Source organism: Dipodomys ordii, unplaced genomic scaffold (genome assembly GCF_000151885.1).
Source record: "Dipodomys ordii isolate 6190 unplaced genomic scaffold, Dord_2.0 Scaffold193, whole genome shotgun sequence".
Taxonomy (NCBI): domain Eukaryota; kingdom Metazoa; phylum Chordata; class Mammalia; order Rodentia; family Heteromyidae; genus Dipodomys; species Dipodomys ordii.
Window position 1 is genome coordinate 748,609 of NW_012267409.1, and position 13,939 is coordinate 762,547.

Genomic DNA, 13,939 nt, shown 5'->3' on the forward strand with positions numbered 1-13,939 from the left:
GAAAGAAAGAAAGAAAGAAAGAAAGAAAGGAAGAAAGGAAGGAAGGAAGAAAGAAAGAAAGAAAAGAAAGAGAAAAAGCAGTCCTCTGCTATTCACTAATGGGATACTGTTAGGCACTAATAAACTTTAAACAATGTCCACGAATCTGACAACAGTATTAAAAGAAACTAATGTTCATATTCATTATTTTAATTAATCTGAGCATTTTACTGTCATCAGCAGCTTCTTGGCAAAATTCTGTAATACACATTTTTAGAATTTGATTAATTTAGGTTAAGGAACACTACGTATGAAACTTTTTTTTGTTTTTTGTAATTCAAAACATACATGACTAATTGAATCCTAACCCTTACTACTTCTCAGTTTCAACCAAATTCTAGCACGACACATTCTAGCACTCAACACAATTTCTCCAAGTCCAAAACCTACAACATCTATAGCATACTGAGTCCACTGAAATTGAGTCAATTTCCTAAATTTTATAATGAGCTCAAGTACAATTGAACTAATCTGTAGAATACATAAATCATTCTCATGTAATTCTCACAAGAAACCTAAGGGACAGAAAATTAATTACTGATAAGGAAACTAGGGTTGTAAGTAAGGTGTTTAGTGACTTGCCCGAGACTATCCAAGCTAAATGCCACTTTTTATCTTTGTTTTGTAATAGTTCAAGAATGTTCCCTAGAATATAGTCAAGTATAGGTAAATTATAGGTCAATGCTAAAAAAAAAAAGTCTTCACCATTGTTCAAACAAATTTAAGTCACATTTATTCTGCACATCAAACCCAATTCATTTCTCAAGATGATTATGTAATATCTCATCTACAACCATTCAAAGTAATTATCCTGTTTTATTCATGTACTCCAATACATCACACAGCTTGTTTGTCTTAATCATTCTTCTACTGGTGTTGCTTCCCAACTTTCACTTAAAGCATCTGAACTCAAAAATTCCTCAATGTATTATAGTTCTCAAAATCTCCTTGGCTCTCTCTGAACCCCAACTATTCTCCCAGTGACCTAAGAATACCGAAGTACTTTAAAAAAAAAAAAAAAAGTACTCAGGAGGCCAGGCACCTGTGGCTCAAGCCTGCAATCCCAAGCTACTCAGAAGGATGAGATCTAAAGATCGCAGTTCAAAGCCAGCCCATGAGACTCTTATCTCCAATAAACCACCAGAAAAAGCCAGAAGTGGGGGCTGTGGCTCAAATGATGGAGCGCTGTCCTTGAGCACAGAGAGGCTCAGGGACAGAGCCCAAGGTAGAGGGTTGGCGGGGGGGGGCGCGGCGGCAGTAATTCTACAGTAACTGACTTCTTCTAGTTATCTATCTCAGTTCAATATTTAAAAACTGGCTGGAACCAGCCTTACATAAGTCATAAACTATTTTACAATTCATTTCCTTATCAGTAATTTATTTTTGCTTATTAGTTTCCTTCAAGAATTAAAGAAGACTTATTTATTGATTCATTCTTGTTATGTATCTCCTAGTCACTGAAGCTTTGTTCTTGGCTCACAGACTTCGTCTCTATCCTAATTAAAGCTACCATCCTGATGCATTTCATATCCTTATTAGAAAGTACAGCCAGTATCTATAGATTCCCAATTTGTACTTTACAGGCCTGAAAAATCAGTGTTTTTCTTTCAAACACTAAAGTTTACATCCTAGACCTCAAGGAACTATTCTATTTTGAAACTGTAACTTTCCAGACTATTGAGGATGATTTCAAGCTCCTGTCTATTTAGCCTATACTTCCACTATGTCTTTCTAGACACAATAAGAACTCAGTCCTGTCATGTCTTCTTTCTTGATTTTTTTAATTTCATTGATGTCATTTTTACAATTTGTTACATAAGGTAGGCCACTTTTTAATACAATGCAAGAGGATATTTTAATAATTAAGCCAGAGAATGACTACCTTAAATCCTACATCATTTCAATGTTTTCCAGGACTCTTAACGGTCTTGTGCTGAGTCTGAGCTTAATGACCAACAGGAAAGTTACATAAAATTTCTGCGTAAGTAGCAAAAAGCTTAAGTTTTAAATTATCCCACTTAATATTTTTCTTTTTCATTTTACTTCAACACTGATTTGTTAATCATTTTTTGGAAATTTATGGTCTAAATACCAGAAACAATAAGCCAAATAAAAATAAAAGAATATAATACCAGAAAAACAATCTGGAACTAAAGAATATAATGAGGGTAAATGATTTAAGCACATTATTATATAGACATAAAAGTGTCTAATAATACGCTAATAAAAAATTTAATTCTGACAGTATTTTAAAATTGAAAATTATCTGGGCACCAGCGGCTCACACATGTAACCCTATCTGTGTAGGAAGCTGAGATCTGAGGATAGCAGTTAAAGGCAGTACAGGCAGGAAACTCAGTAAGACCTTTTTGTTGTTGTTGGTCGTGGGACTTGAACTCTGGGTCTGGGCACTGTCCCTGAGTTCTTCAGCTCAAGGTAAGTGCTCTAGTGAGCCACAAAGCCACTTCCAGCCCAGGCTGGCTTTGAGCTGTAATCTTCAGATCTCAGTCTTCTTTTTTGGGGGGAGGTGTCCAGTCGTGGGGCCTGAACTCTGGGCCTGGGCTCTTCAGCTCAAGGCTAGCACTCTACCACTTGAGCCACAGCGCCACTTCCGGCTTTTTTCTTTTTGCTTATGTGGTGCTGGGGAATGGAACCCAGGGCCTCATGCATGCAAGGCAAGAGCTCTACCACTGAGCCACCTTCCCAGCCCCAGTCTTCTGAGTAGCTAGGATTACAGGCGTGAGCTACTCTATCTCCAACTAACTATCAAAAATCCAGAAGCAGAACTGTGGCTTAATACACAGGCCCCGAGTTCAAACCCTAGGACTAGTGAAACCTTCCCCCACTCCCAGAGGAATAAACAACTAAAAAAAAAACAAAAAACAACCAAACAAAAAAAATCCCTCAAAAATAATTTGTTATTTTAGGTAGAATCGCTGAAGCTTTAAAATATGGAGGCTTCGTAAAATGTGTTGGGTGTGTTTTCTCAGATGGTCCTTCCTGTTTACAGTTGAGGCACTCATATCATAGCCCAACATGACATCTATAAATACTAAGCCTAAGCATGCCAGAGCAAACGGTGTTGACACTGTCCTACCTCAACTAATGAAAGATACTCAAAGAACATTACAATTACTAAAAGGAGTTCCTGGCACCAATCACCACACACATTCTCATTCCTCGTGAACAGTAAGTTCACATTTTTAAAATCTCTACCACAGAGCAGCAAGAAGTGAAGCACCTATATGAACTCATGGAGCTACAATTAAGTGGGCAATCATATTAACAATCCTATTAAATATCCTAGCACCAACTTTCTCTTAATCTACCTCTTCAAAATCAATTGCAAATCTTTATAACGTTGTCTATGTTTATATTCTCTTGGAATTTTAATACTGATCCTGTACATGCCCATTAGGTTCACCCTACAAAGCAATCTGACTGCACTGAAGGGAGGGGTAATTGCCAAGTACCATTTCCTCCATGGGTGAGATTGCACCAGCATCCAGTATCCAAAAGGGATGCTCTCTAGGATTCACATGCATGACTTTCAATAGGAAAAAAACGATCTAGAACAAGGCAGTTCACCTCAAGGGCTCAGTGTCTGGAATCAGCATCATGATTCCCACATCCTACTTTATCGTCATGACACAGAAGGAATGCAATGCAATACCGCTGGCCTAAACTACTAGAAACGTTAAAGCTAAGACTGCTCACCATAGTCGGCCGGAGCCAAGAGAACTGTACAGGGTGCCTTAGAATAAGGAATCAGTCTACTGCCTTCAGTTGTGTTGTTATCCACTTGTTTCTTTTGTAGAAATAAAAATCCATGTTTTAAAAGCATCAGAATGTTTTACTTGCCAGGTGCTGGTGGCTCATGCCTGTCATCCTAGCTACTCAGGAGGCTGAGATCTAAGAACCGAGGTTCAAAGCCATCCTGGGCAAGGAAAGTCTGGGAGACTCTTATCTCCAATAAACTACCAGAAAACCGGAAGTGGCGCTGTGGCTCAAGTGGTAGAGCGCTCACCTTGAGCCGAAGAGCTGAGGGACAGCGCCCAGGCCCAGAGTTCAAGCCCCATGACCACCCCCACCCCCCCAAAAAAAGTTTTACTTAAAAAAAAAAGCCACTAAAGATATGCTATCCACACTTTAATGACTATGAAGGTATTAACAATGTAATTATTTGGCAATCCACTGTAAATAAGGCTGAAGCTTTAATGTATGGAGGCTTTTTAAAAAATGTGTTGGGTATGTTTTCTCAGATGGTCCTTCCTGTTTACAGTTGAGATATTCATATCATAGCCCAACATGACATCTATAAATACTTCCTAAGCATTTGTATCTATTGTGTATTTACTTACAAGAAATAAACTTCTGTTACTTGATTTTGCTGTTACCCTCACCCAAATTTAATCTGAATATTGTAAATATACTTATTTTATACTGTAGTCAGTTGACACATTTTTAATTACACTCAGGTTAGTTTTCTTCAAGTATGTGCATTTGCTTATTTCCATACCTCATCTACACTGCAATATTTCTATTTGCTCATCTTTGCCTGATGTCATTTTAGTCAATGGTGTATTTGTTCTTTAATGTCTCCTGTAATTACAGTTCTTAGACATTTAAATACTTCTTGAGACTACTAAGCATTTCTGACAGTGCATGTTAAAAAATTAGTATAGCTAAGCACAGTGGCTCAACTTGTAATTCTAGCTACTTAGGAAATAGAGACCAGAGAAATGCCAGTTCGAGGCTGGCCCGGACAAAAAGAAATTTGAGGGATTCAGCTGAGCCAATGGCCGAGTACAGTGACTACTGCCTGCTATTCCAGCTACAGGGGATCCACAATGGCAGCGTCGCACGTACCTGTCCTCTCCAATAACACAGGGAGGCAGACGTTGGAAAACCCCAGACCAGGCCAGTCTAGGCATAATGCCAGATAACTCCAAAATAACTAAGTCCAAATTCCATTACAATCAATCAACAAATTAAATTCAACTTAAAAATTACTAGAAACTTTCCCCACTTCGTCAGAAAAGCAAAACTGTCCTGCAAGTTACTACATAACTGTCAGCTCAAATTCAAGTTAAAAGAAGATTTGCATAAAGCCCACGGGGGCTTTTCACTTTTAGCACAGTCACAGAATAAAACCCATGCCGGCCTAAAGCATGAAGAGAATTCTTCCACATTTGATATATACAGATTTGACACCTAACCAATTTATAAGCTCTGGTGAGTAAACTGGTAAACTGGCAGCTCTACTGCCTACCAAGCTCACATCTCATGCAAGCCTTAAACCCACTGCAGGAATTTGGTGAGGTAGGGACTGTTCAGGGACCGAGTTCAGTGGGGAACACAGAAAGATACTTCTACATACAACCATGAAAAGATGGGAAGTGATCATCTCAACAGAAGAGCTGAGAAGCAAATGAGGGATGGGGAAAAGGTTAAAAAAAAAATGGGGGGGGGTCAGTCTTGGGGCTTGAACTGTCCCTGAGCTCTTCAGCTCAAGGCTAGTGCTCTACCACTACACCACTTTGAGCCACAGCGCCACTTCCGGTTTTCTGGTGGTTTACTAGAGATAAGAGTTTCACAGACTTTCCTGCCCAGGCTGGCTTTGAACCATGATCCTCAGATCTCAGCCTCCTGAGTAGCTAGAATTACAGGTATGAGCCATCAGTGCCCATCTTAAAGTTTGTTTCCTTTTTTTTATAGACAGGAAGATGGCCTTGTCATGATCCATCTTCATTTGTCTTCCAAGTGCTAGGATTACAGGTATATGAAAACTTGCCTAGCTTTATATTCTCTCTCCAGAGGTTATTTATAATTTTTTTTTTGGGGGGGTGTAGTCCTAGATACTGTTCTTGAGTGTCTTTTGCTCAAGGCTAGTGCTCTACAACTTGAGCCACAGCGCCACTTCCAGCTTTATCTGAATTGTTTCTAGGCGGTAAGAGACTCATGGGTTTTCTTGCCCAGGCTGGCTTGGAACCACAATCCTCAGATCTCAACCTCTTGAGTAGCTAGGATTGCAGGTCTGAGCCACTGGCGTGCAGCTTGATTTCTTTATTTTTAAGCTGAGGATATAACAGTGAAATTATAAGCATTACTAATGGAACTTTCAGAAATTTGTCAGGAAACAATATCATGTTTATGTTTCAGACTGTGTATATATAAATATTTCAGCTGGGAGTAGGTAGCTCATGCCTGTACTACACACACACACACACACACACACACACACACACACACACACACACACACACACACACACACACACACACACACACACACACACACACACACGGGGGGGGGGATGCTAATTGGAAGTAAGAGTGTCACAGACTTTCTTGGCTGAGCTGGCTTTGAACGGGGATGCTCAGATCTCAGGCATGAGCTACTGACTCCCAGCTGAAATATTTATATATACATATCAAACACATAAATACGAGATTGTTTCATGACAAATTTCTAGCCTTGAGCAAAAGAGCTCAGAGACAGCGCCTAGGCTTTGAGTTCAGGCCCCACAATCAACAACAAGAACAAAAATGTCTTTCTTTATATACATACATGACTAAGTTTTACATGAAAAAAATGAAAGCAAAATGTTAAAGCTAAATGATTACAAATTTCCATAAACAGTTCAATTTCCGTAAACAGTTGCTTCTCTAATTTTTCTGCTTATTTATATGGGAATCAATAAAATAGATCTCAAAAACTATTATTTCTGTAGTTTATTAACCATTTTCTATTAAAGTGAGTAGGTGTGAGACAGTGGTGAAAGTCAGTTTTTAAACTGTCAATGACTGCTTTGGTTAACTGGGAATCCAGTATCTGTTTTACCCATCACGCCACTCTGCTCCACATTGTACCCACACACACACTGCTTCTAAGACAACTGCACATACACAAAAAACAATAGCCAACCAACTCCCTACAGGACTTGTATAAAATGAAATATGGATGGAAAATAAAAGATACGCAAACAGCAAATTGTTTCCGTCCTAAAAGTAATTACTTTAAATAAATTATAAAAAGAATTTCCATTTAAACTAAGAATGTAATTGAAAAATAGGGCAAATACACTCCAATTTTACCTATCGATCATTGTTGATCAAAGAAATGCAAATTAAAGTAAGTGACCATGCTAACCACATGTATGGTATATATGTGCACATTGGAGGACAACTAGGAGGAGGACACAGAAACAGAGGGAAACGGGAAAACTTACAACAGAGGGACCCATCAGCTGCACTGGACATTGATCAAAACGAACTAAAGCAACTCAATGGCAGTAATGGGAGGGAGGGAATGAGTGGGAAAGAGGGAACAGCTGACCCGAAGCAAAAGGAAAGAAATGTATATATCACCCGATGTGGAAGAAATAACTGTATAGTCAAAGCCCATAGAGTTCATAAACTTTATAGACCATAATAGACAATTTGCCCCATGAAGGTTAGGATGTGTTTGTGACTTTAACTAAGTATTATCTCACAATACTGTGAAATTTATGTAATCACTTAATCACAATTTAAAAAATGCTGAAAAAAATAAGTGACCATTTTTCACCTGTGTATCAAATAAATTTTAAATATAAAATATCTAATTGCTAATTCTACTACAGCAAAGTAGACCTTCTGCTACAGTTCTTTTTGTTGTTTTTAAAGTATTTGTTTACTTTTTACTTAATCTCTTTATGTAGTCAAAACTGGCCTTGAACTCAAAAGTCATCCTGCCTCAGCCTCCCCAGTGTTGAGACTACAGACACATCCCACTACACTCAGCATATTCTGCCACAATGCTGATAAAAAGTAAATACATTCTTCCCCACCCCCCACCCCGTGAATCCTGGGGTTTGAACTCAGGGCCTGGGCACTGTCCCTGAGCTTCTTTTGCTCAAGGCTAGCACTCTACCGCTTGAGCCACAGCACCACTGGCAGCTTTTTCTGTGTGTGGTACTGAGAAATTGAACCCAGAGCTTCATGCATGCTAGGCAAGCACTCTACCTCTAAACCACATTTCAGCCACATTCAATTCTTTTAGTGCCACACATTAGAAAAAAAATTCCTTTCTCCAAAAAAAATCTACCACTAAGATTTTTAAGTGAAAAATATGTACAGATACAAGCATGAGTAATATTCTTTAAAATAGTTAAAAACAATTCAACCATATGCTAAAGAAACACTAAAATCATCCTTATAATGATTTACTAAAAAGGCTAAATCATGCCCTTACAGAATACCTAACAGTCTGTTGAATAAATAAGCAGAGATAAAAGACAGTAAGGTTATACAAGATCATCCTTTCTTTTGTCAAATACTCAGAAACACACGTTACTTATTTTAAATCCAGTTCTAAAGGTTGTGCTGAGACTATAAAAATTCCCTTGGAACTGGGCTCTGGTAGCTCACAACTATAATCCTAGCTACCCAAGAGGCTGAGAGATGGGAATTTGGGTTCCAAGCAACATAGGCAGACAAAACTGAGATACTCTTTATTTATCTATTTATTACAGGAGGCAGGGAAGACAGGGCAGGGTAAGGGTGGTGCAGGGGTATTTGTGGCTCAAGTGGTAGAGCCCCAGTTGTGAGCGAAATAAAAGCCAAGAGAGAAGGTGATACCTAAAGTTCAAGTCTGCAACTTCCATTATCCAGAGCCCATGTACTCGGCACAATTTAAAGTATATGACTAGTGAAAAACAACAAAAAATGTCTTTCCTGTGTCCTTTATTTAGAAGAAGCAGCAGCAGCAGCAGCAGCAGCAAAACCATTAAGAATGAAATTCTTTGGGTTAGAAGTTTAGGGCCTGAGGTTGTGCCTCAGTGGCAGGATCTGTGCTTTTCAGCAAGTGGTCACAGGGAGAACAGGAGGAGAAGGATGAGGGGCGGGGAGGGGAGTGAGTTGTGTGCAGTGCCAATCCATTGGCTGCACAGGAACCCTTCAACTTCTTGCTCTACACACGCGAGCTAAAACATTCTAAAGATTTACCTGCATTGCACTTTTCCCCAGCTTCACCACCTCAAACAACGTAACAGGCTCCCCTTCGCCATTCTGTTGGGGGTGCCCATTGGCTCTTCCACGGCCTGTTCCTCTAACTCCAGCTTCAATGCGGCTTTTCTCTCCTGGAGATTTCCGAGGTTTCTTATTTGTAGACTGAACAGAAATGGAAAAATAAAGCAAAATTGTAGTAAATTCACTTACTCCTTGCTTTAACCAAAACTGCCTCAAATCATGCTTGATTCTTTGGGAGGTATTTAGCACTACTACAGATAAATTACTGCCCCCCACCCAAAAAAAAAAAAAAATACTCTCCCAGTTTGTATTCGGTGCCAATAATGAACAGTGCAAACCACATAGAGAAAATAAAGTTGAAAAAAACTGATTAGATTTCTGCAAAAATGTTAGTGCTGAATGTCTCAACCATATCTAATCATAACATTTCCTTTCTCAATACTCTACTTGTTTAGAAACTTTATTCAATAAATCACTTCTGAGAAATGCTATGTATTCTTCCTCTACAAAGGGCTCAAGACTTTCTAAGTCCTGCAACAAACATAATGAAAATACCTGGAAGTACTCTTGGCACTGCAATATAACAATAAGCAAAACAAATATTTTTGCCACCCCTAGCCGTTCTTCGTTAAAAGTCAATACTAAATAGCACCTTATCTATGTCTTTTCTTTAGAACCAAGGATAATTTAGGATATTTATCTGCTTTTACTTTTCCAAACCCATAAATTTCATTCATTCAAACTTTAAAGCCATTGCATGGCTGCTGCTTTACAAAATTCATCAATAACATCAATACTGTTAAACAATACAATTTTGAAAACTTTATTTTTGTCAATCCTGGGGCTTGAATTCAGGGCCTGGGCACTGTCCCTGAGCTGCTTTGGCACAAGGCTAGTATTCTACCTCTTGAGCCACAGCGTAACTTCCAGCTTTTTCTGTTTATGAGGTACTGAGGAATCAAACCCAGGGCTTCATGCATACTAGGCAAGCACTCTACCACTAAGCCACATTCCCAGCCCATCTGAAAACTCTTAGTAGGCCACCCAGCAGTCTTCTTTTCCGATCAGTTATCTTCCTACTACCTGTACTATATTCCTTGTGTGTAAGTATTATGCAGAGGTCTCTCTTAAATACCTTTTTCTTCTCTATCACTGGACTCTTCTTGGGGTAATTAAATTCATTGTCATTATAGCCTGGTTCCAATGATAACTGACCATTCCTTACCTTCAAATCCACCCATATTTGAACTGCTTTGTGACTAGGATCCAGACCCTGTCACATTCCTCTATTTCAACCTGCTGCAGTAGCAGGCAATGTAAATAGAGGGCATTGAAGGAATACGGACAAAGCAGAGCTCACTTGCTAGAGGGCTGGGGGGGCTTCTCTAGGTTATAGAATCTGCTCTATTAAGTGCAATTATTGTTTTTATTAGTACTATTATCACTTCTTAGTGATAACTGGCCTTAAAACTGATTCTGGCCGGGCACCAATGGCTCACGCCTGTCATCCTAGCTACTCAGGAGGCTGAGATCTGAGTTCAAAGACAGCCCAGGCAGGAAAAACCATGAGACTCTTATCTCCAATAAAGCACCAGAAAACCAGAAGTAGCGCTGTGATTCAAGCAGTAGAGCACTAGCCTTGAGCTGAAGAGCTGAGAGGTAGGTGCTCAGGCCCAGAGTTCAAGCTTTATGACCGACAAAAATGAATAAATACATAAATAAATTCTGTACATATGTGAATATAAGAATTGCTAAATTTTAAAATAAATAGTATTTACAAAAAATTGTGAAAACTACTACTAAAAATTAGAATAGTACCTTTGTTACAATTAATGAACTAGTATCAAACACTAACAAATCTGTATCTTATATGCATTTTCTTACTTTTTGCCCTAATGATCTTTCCCTGTTTCAGGATCCCATGCAGCATGCCACACACATACACTTAATCATCAGGCCCTCCCCACAAGGTCATCGTGTCTACCACAGTTTTGCAAGCTCTCCTGGGTCCTGAGACTTCAGTAGTACCCAAGAATGTTCATCAGTTATTTTCAAAAGGTCCCTCACTGAGATTTGTCTGGCGTTTCTGCCATTACTGAACTAGGTTTATGGGTGTGTGGGAAACAGAAAACAGAGGTAAAATATTGTTTTTATCATCTCCCATCAAGTGTACATATTATTAGCATAATATATCAATATTAATGTTGACTAATTTAATCACTTAGTATCTGTCAGGATTTTCCACTGTCAAGTTTTGTTTCCTCCCTGTTCCGTGTAATATCCTTTGGGAGAAAACTGCCACACACAGGCAACACTTTATGGCTGGGAGGTTAAATTCCACCTTTTTACAGGAGACAGTACTTACACAAATTATAATTCTTCAATATAGAACATATTTCTATTCTCAACGAATTATTTATACAATCACTTAAGTCAACGTGAACTCAACAACAATCATTTTATACTCGGAGTTATAACTTTGTACCAATCATTTTGTTTATATTGTTCCAGCTGAGTCACTGAGAACTCTCACAGCTAGCTCCTGTACATACCCCTGTCCTTGTGAATGCCTCTGTGGTTTGGCTTTACTTTTAGCACTCACTGGCCCTACAAGATTCTGTCCCAGGCTCACTGTTTCTAATCCCCGCCTTAGTACTGGAATCAATCAATGCTACGCAGAGACTATATATCTTAATCAATTAGATGTAGATAGACAGACAGATATTCAAATTAAAAATGAAAATGGGTAAGGACATATCTCAGTGTCAGAGTTCTTGTCTAGCATGTGCAAAGCTCTGGGTCTGAACCATAGGCCAGCAAAAACAACAAACCAATAAAGCAAGCAATAACAACAAAAGGCGAAGGGGTGTGGAGGGGGGGAGATGGGAAGGGATGGGAAGGGGAAACAAAGGAGGAGGCAACAATGCTTGATAAGAAATGTACTCATTACCTTGCCCATGTAATTGTAACCCCTCTGTACGGTATTTTCACAATAAAAAAAAATGAGTGACAGTTGCTTCAAATGACAATTTATATATTTAAGAAACCTTTAGCAACTTAAGCTGCAACCCAGTTTATCTGGAGATTCAGTTCTACCCTACCAAAATTAGTTTACTCTAAGACTGAAGTCTTTGCAATCCAGGTCATTACAAAGAGATCCTACAGAAGTGTCTATTAGAACACCTATATAGCAACTAGAAGCACAGATCTAACTAAGCTCAGATTTCTAAATGCCAGCTGATCTCTCAGACTTAGTTAGCATGAACAAAGTAATTTATCTATCGAAAATAACTGCCTGGTAAGTTGTTCTCTCATTAACAGCAAGTAGATATCTGCAATTAGTGGGAATGTCTTATCTCAGAGCTTAACTTTTGCAATTTAAGTCTCAAGTGATAATTAGATGATATTATAAGATATGTATAATTTAAATCCTAACAATAAGGAAACAGAAAAATATCTTCTTTCCATTTTTCAAAATGCAAATAAGATAAAAACTAAAAAGAAACTACTACAGATTAAGAGAAATTAATAGGGCTCGGGGGAGGGGCTACTAGAATTTTGAACTAGAGACCCATGCCTGCTATACAAGTACTCTACCACTAAAGCCACACCAAATTAGAGAAACTAAATAAATGAAATGGGTTACATCTGGTTAGATCTTGAACTGGAAAAATAAAGAATGAGCCAGTTAACTAGATAATATAAGGCAACTAACCAGATAATGACATGCTAGCATTATTACATTTCCTGGGTTTAATAATTATATAAGTAAATGTGCTAATAAAAGCATCTCTAGTATATAAGTCTCTACAACTAACTTCAAATGGCTCTAACTCATTTGATGGATTCCTTTACATGATATACATACTAACAACAATAACCAAAAACAAACAAACCAACTTTATGACCTACTTCATTGTTGAGTTTGGAAACAATTTATGAAACCCAAAACAAAAAGCACAAACTATAAAGAAAATGATAAAGATAGAAGACTTCATCAAAATTAGAAATTTTTACTCCTTAATTTAAAAAAAAGCAACTGCTTGTGCATCATTTCTTTAGAAGATTCTTTTCCCCCCACTGAATTAAAATGGAGTTTGAATCATACACCAGCACAGCAAAGCATGTATGGGTGGTTCTGTCTCTGAATTCTACTCCATCCTACATATCTGACATTGTGCCAATACCACTTTGCCTTCCTTTCTGTTCCTTTACAATAAGAGTTAGTATCTAGTAGTAAAAGTCCTCCAAGCCTTGCACTAGTGAATATTGCTTGGGCTCTTTTATAGAGATTTTTCATTTCTGTCTTCAGTTCAAAATGATCAGTTTCCAAAAACACACTGCCAGATTTTATTTGGACTTCAAATATTTACATTCAGAGAAATTTATGAAAAAACACAACTTAAAATAGACATAAAGCTGGGTACCAGTGGCTCACACTTATAATTCTAGCTATTTGGGAGGCTGCAATCTGAGGATCATGGTTCAATGCCTGCCTAGAGAGGAAAGTCCAGGCACTTTTCATCTCCAGTTAAGCACTAAAAAGCCAGAAGTGGAGTTGTGACTCAAGTGATAGAGCACCAGCTTTGAGAGGGAAAAAAAAAAAAACAAAACAAGCTGAGGGAGAGTGCCCAAACCTTAGTTCAAGCCCCAGGGCAAGAACAAAAAATAAATTAAAAACAAAAATAGACATAAAACTTATGAAAAGATAATCCATTTTATTAACAGAGAAATGTAAAAAAGAAAACACAAACAAGTAAGATCTCACTATATGTCATTGGAAAGGCTATAGAGACATGACTAACAAAACTAAGTAAGTGACCCAGGCCAGAGCAAACTGTGGCCCCAAACCATTGTCTGGCTTCTACCTGTGGGCTATTGGTACTGAA

At 38.3% G+C, this 13,939-nt stretch overlaps 1 protein-coding gene across 1 annotated transcript in view; it reads right to left on the reverse strand.

Annotated features, from left to right (window-relative positions):
- The window catches only part of Stag1 (stromal antigen 1), a 118,540-nt gene extending 108,249 nt beyond the window's left edge, over positions 1-10,291 (reverse strand). Inside the window, exons 1-3 of the mRNA XM_013034662.1 lie at positions 10,276-10,291; positions 9,794-9,846; positions 9,027-9,191 (exon numbers count right to left, since the gene is read on the reverse strand). Coding sequence (XP_012890116.1) covers positions 9,027-9,191; positions 9,794-9,846; positions 10,276-10,291 — 234 coding nt within the window. The remainder of the gene's footprint in view (positions 1-9,026; positions 9,192-9,793; positions 9,847-10,275) is intronic.
- Positions 10,292-13,939: the final 3,648 nt, after the last annotated feature.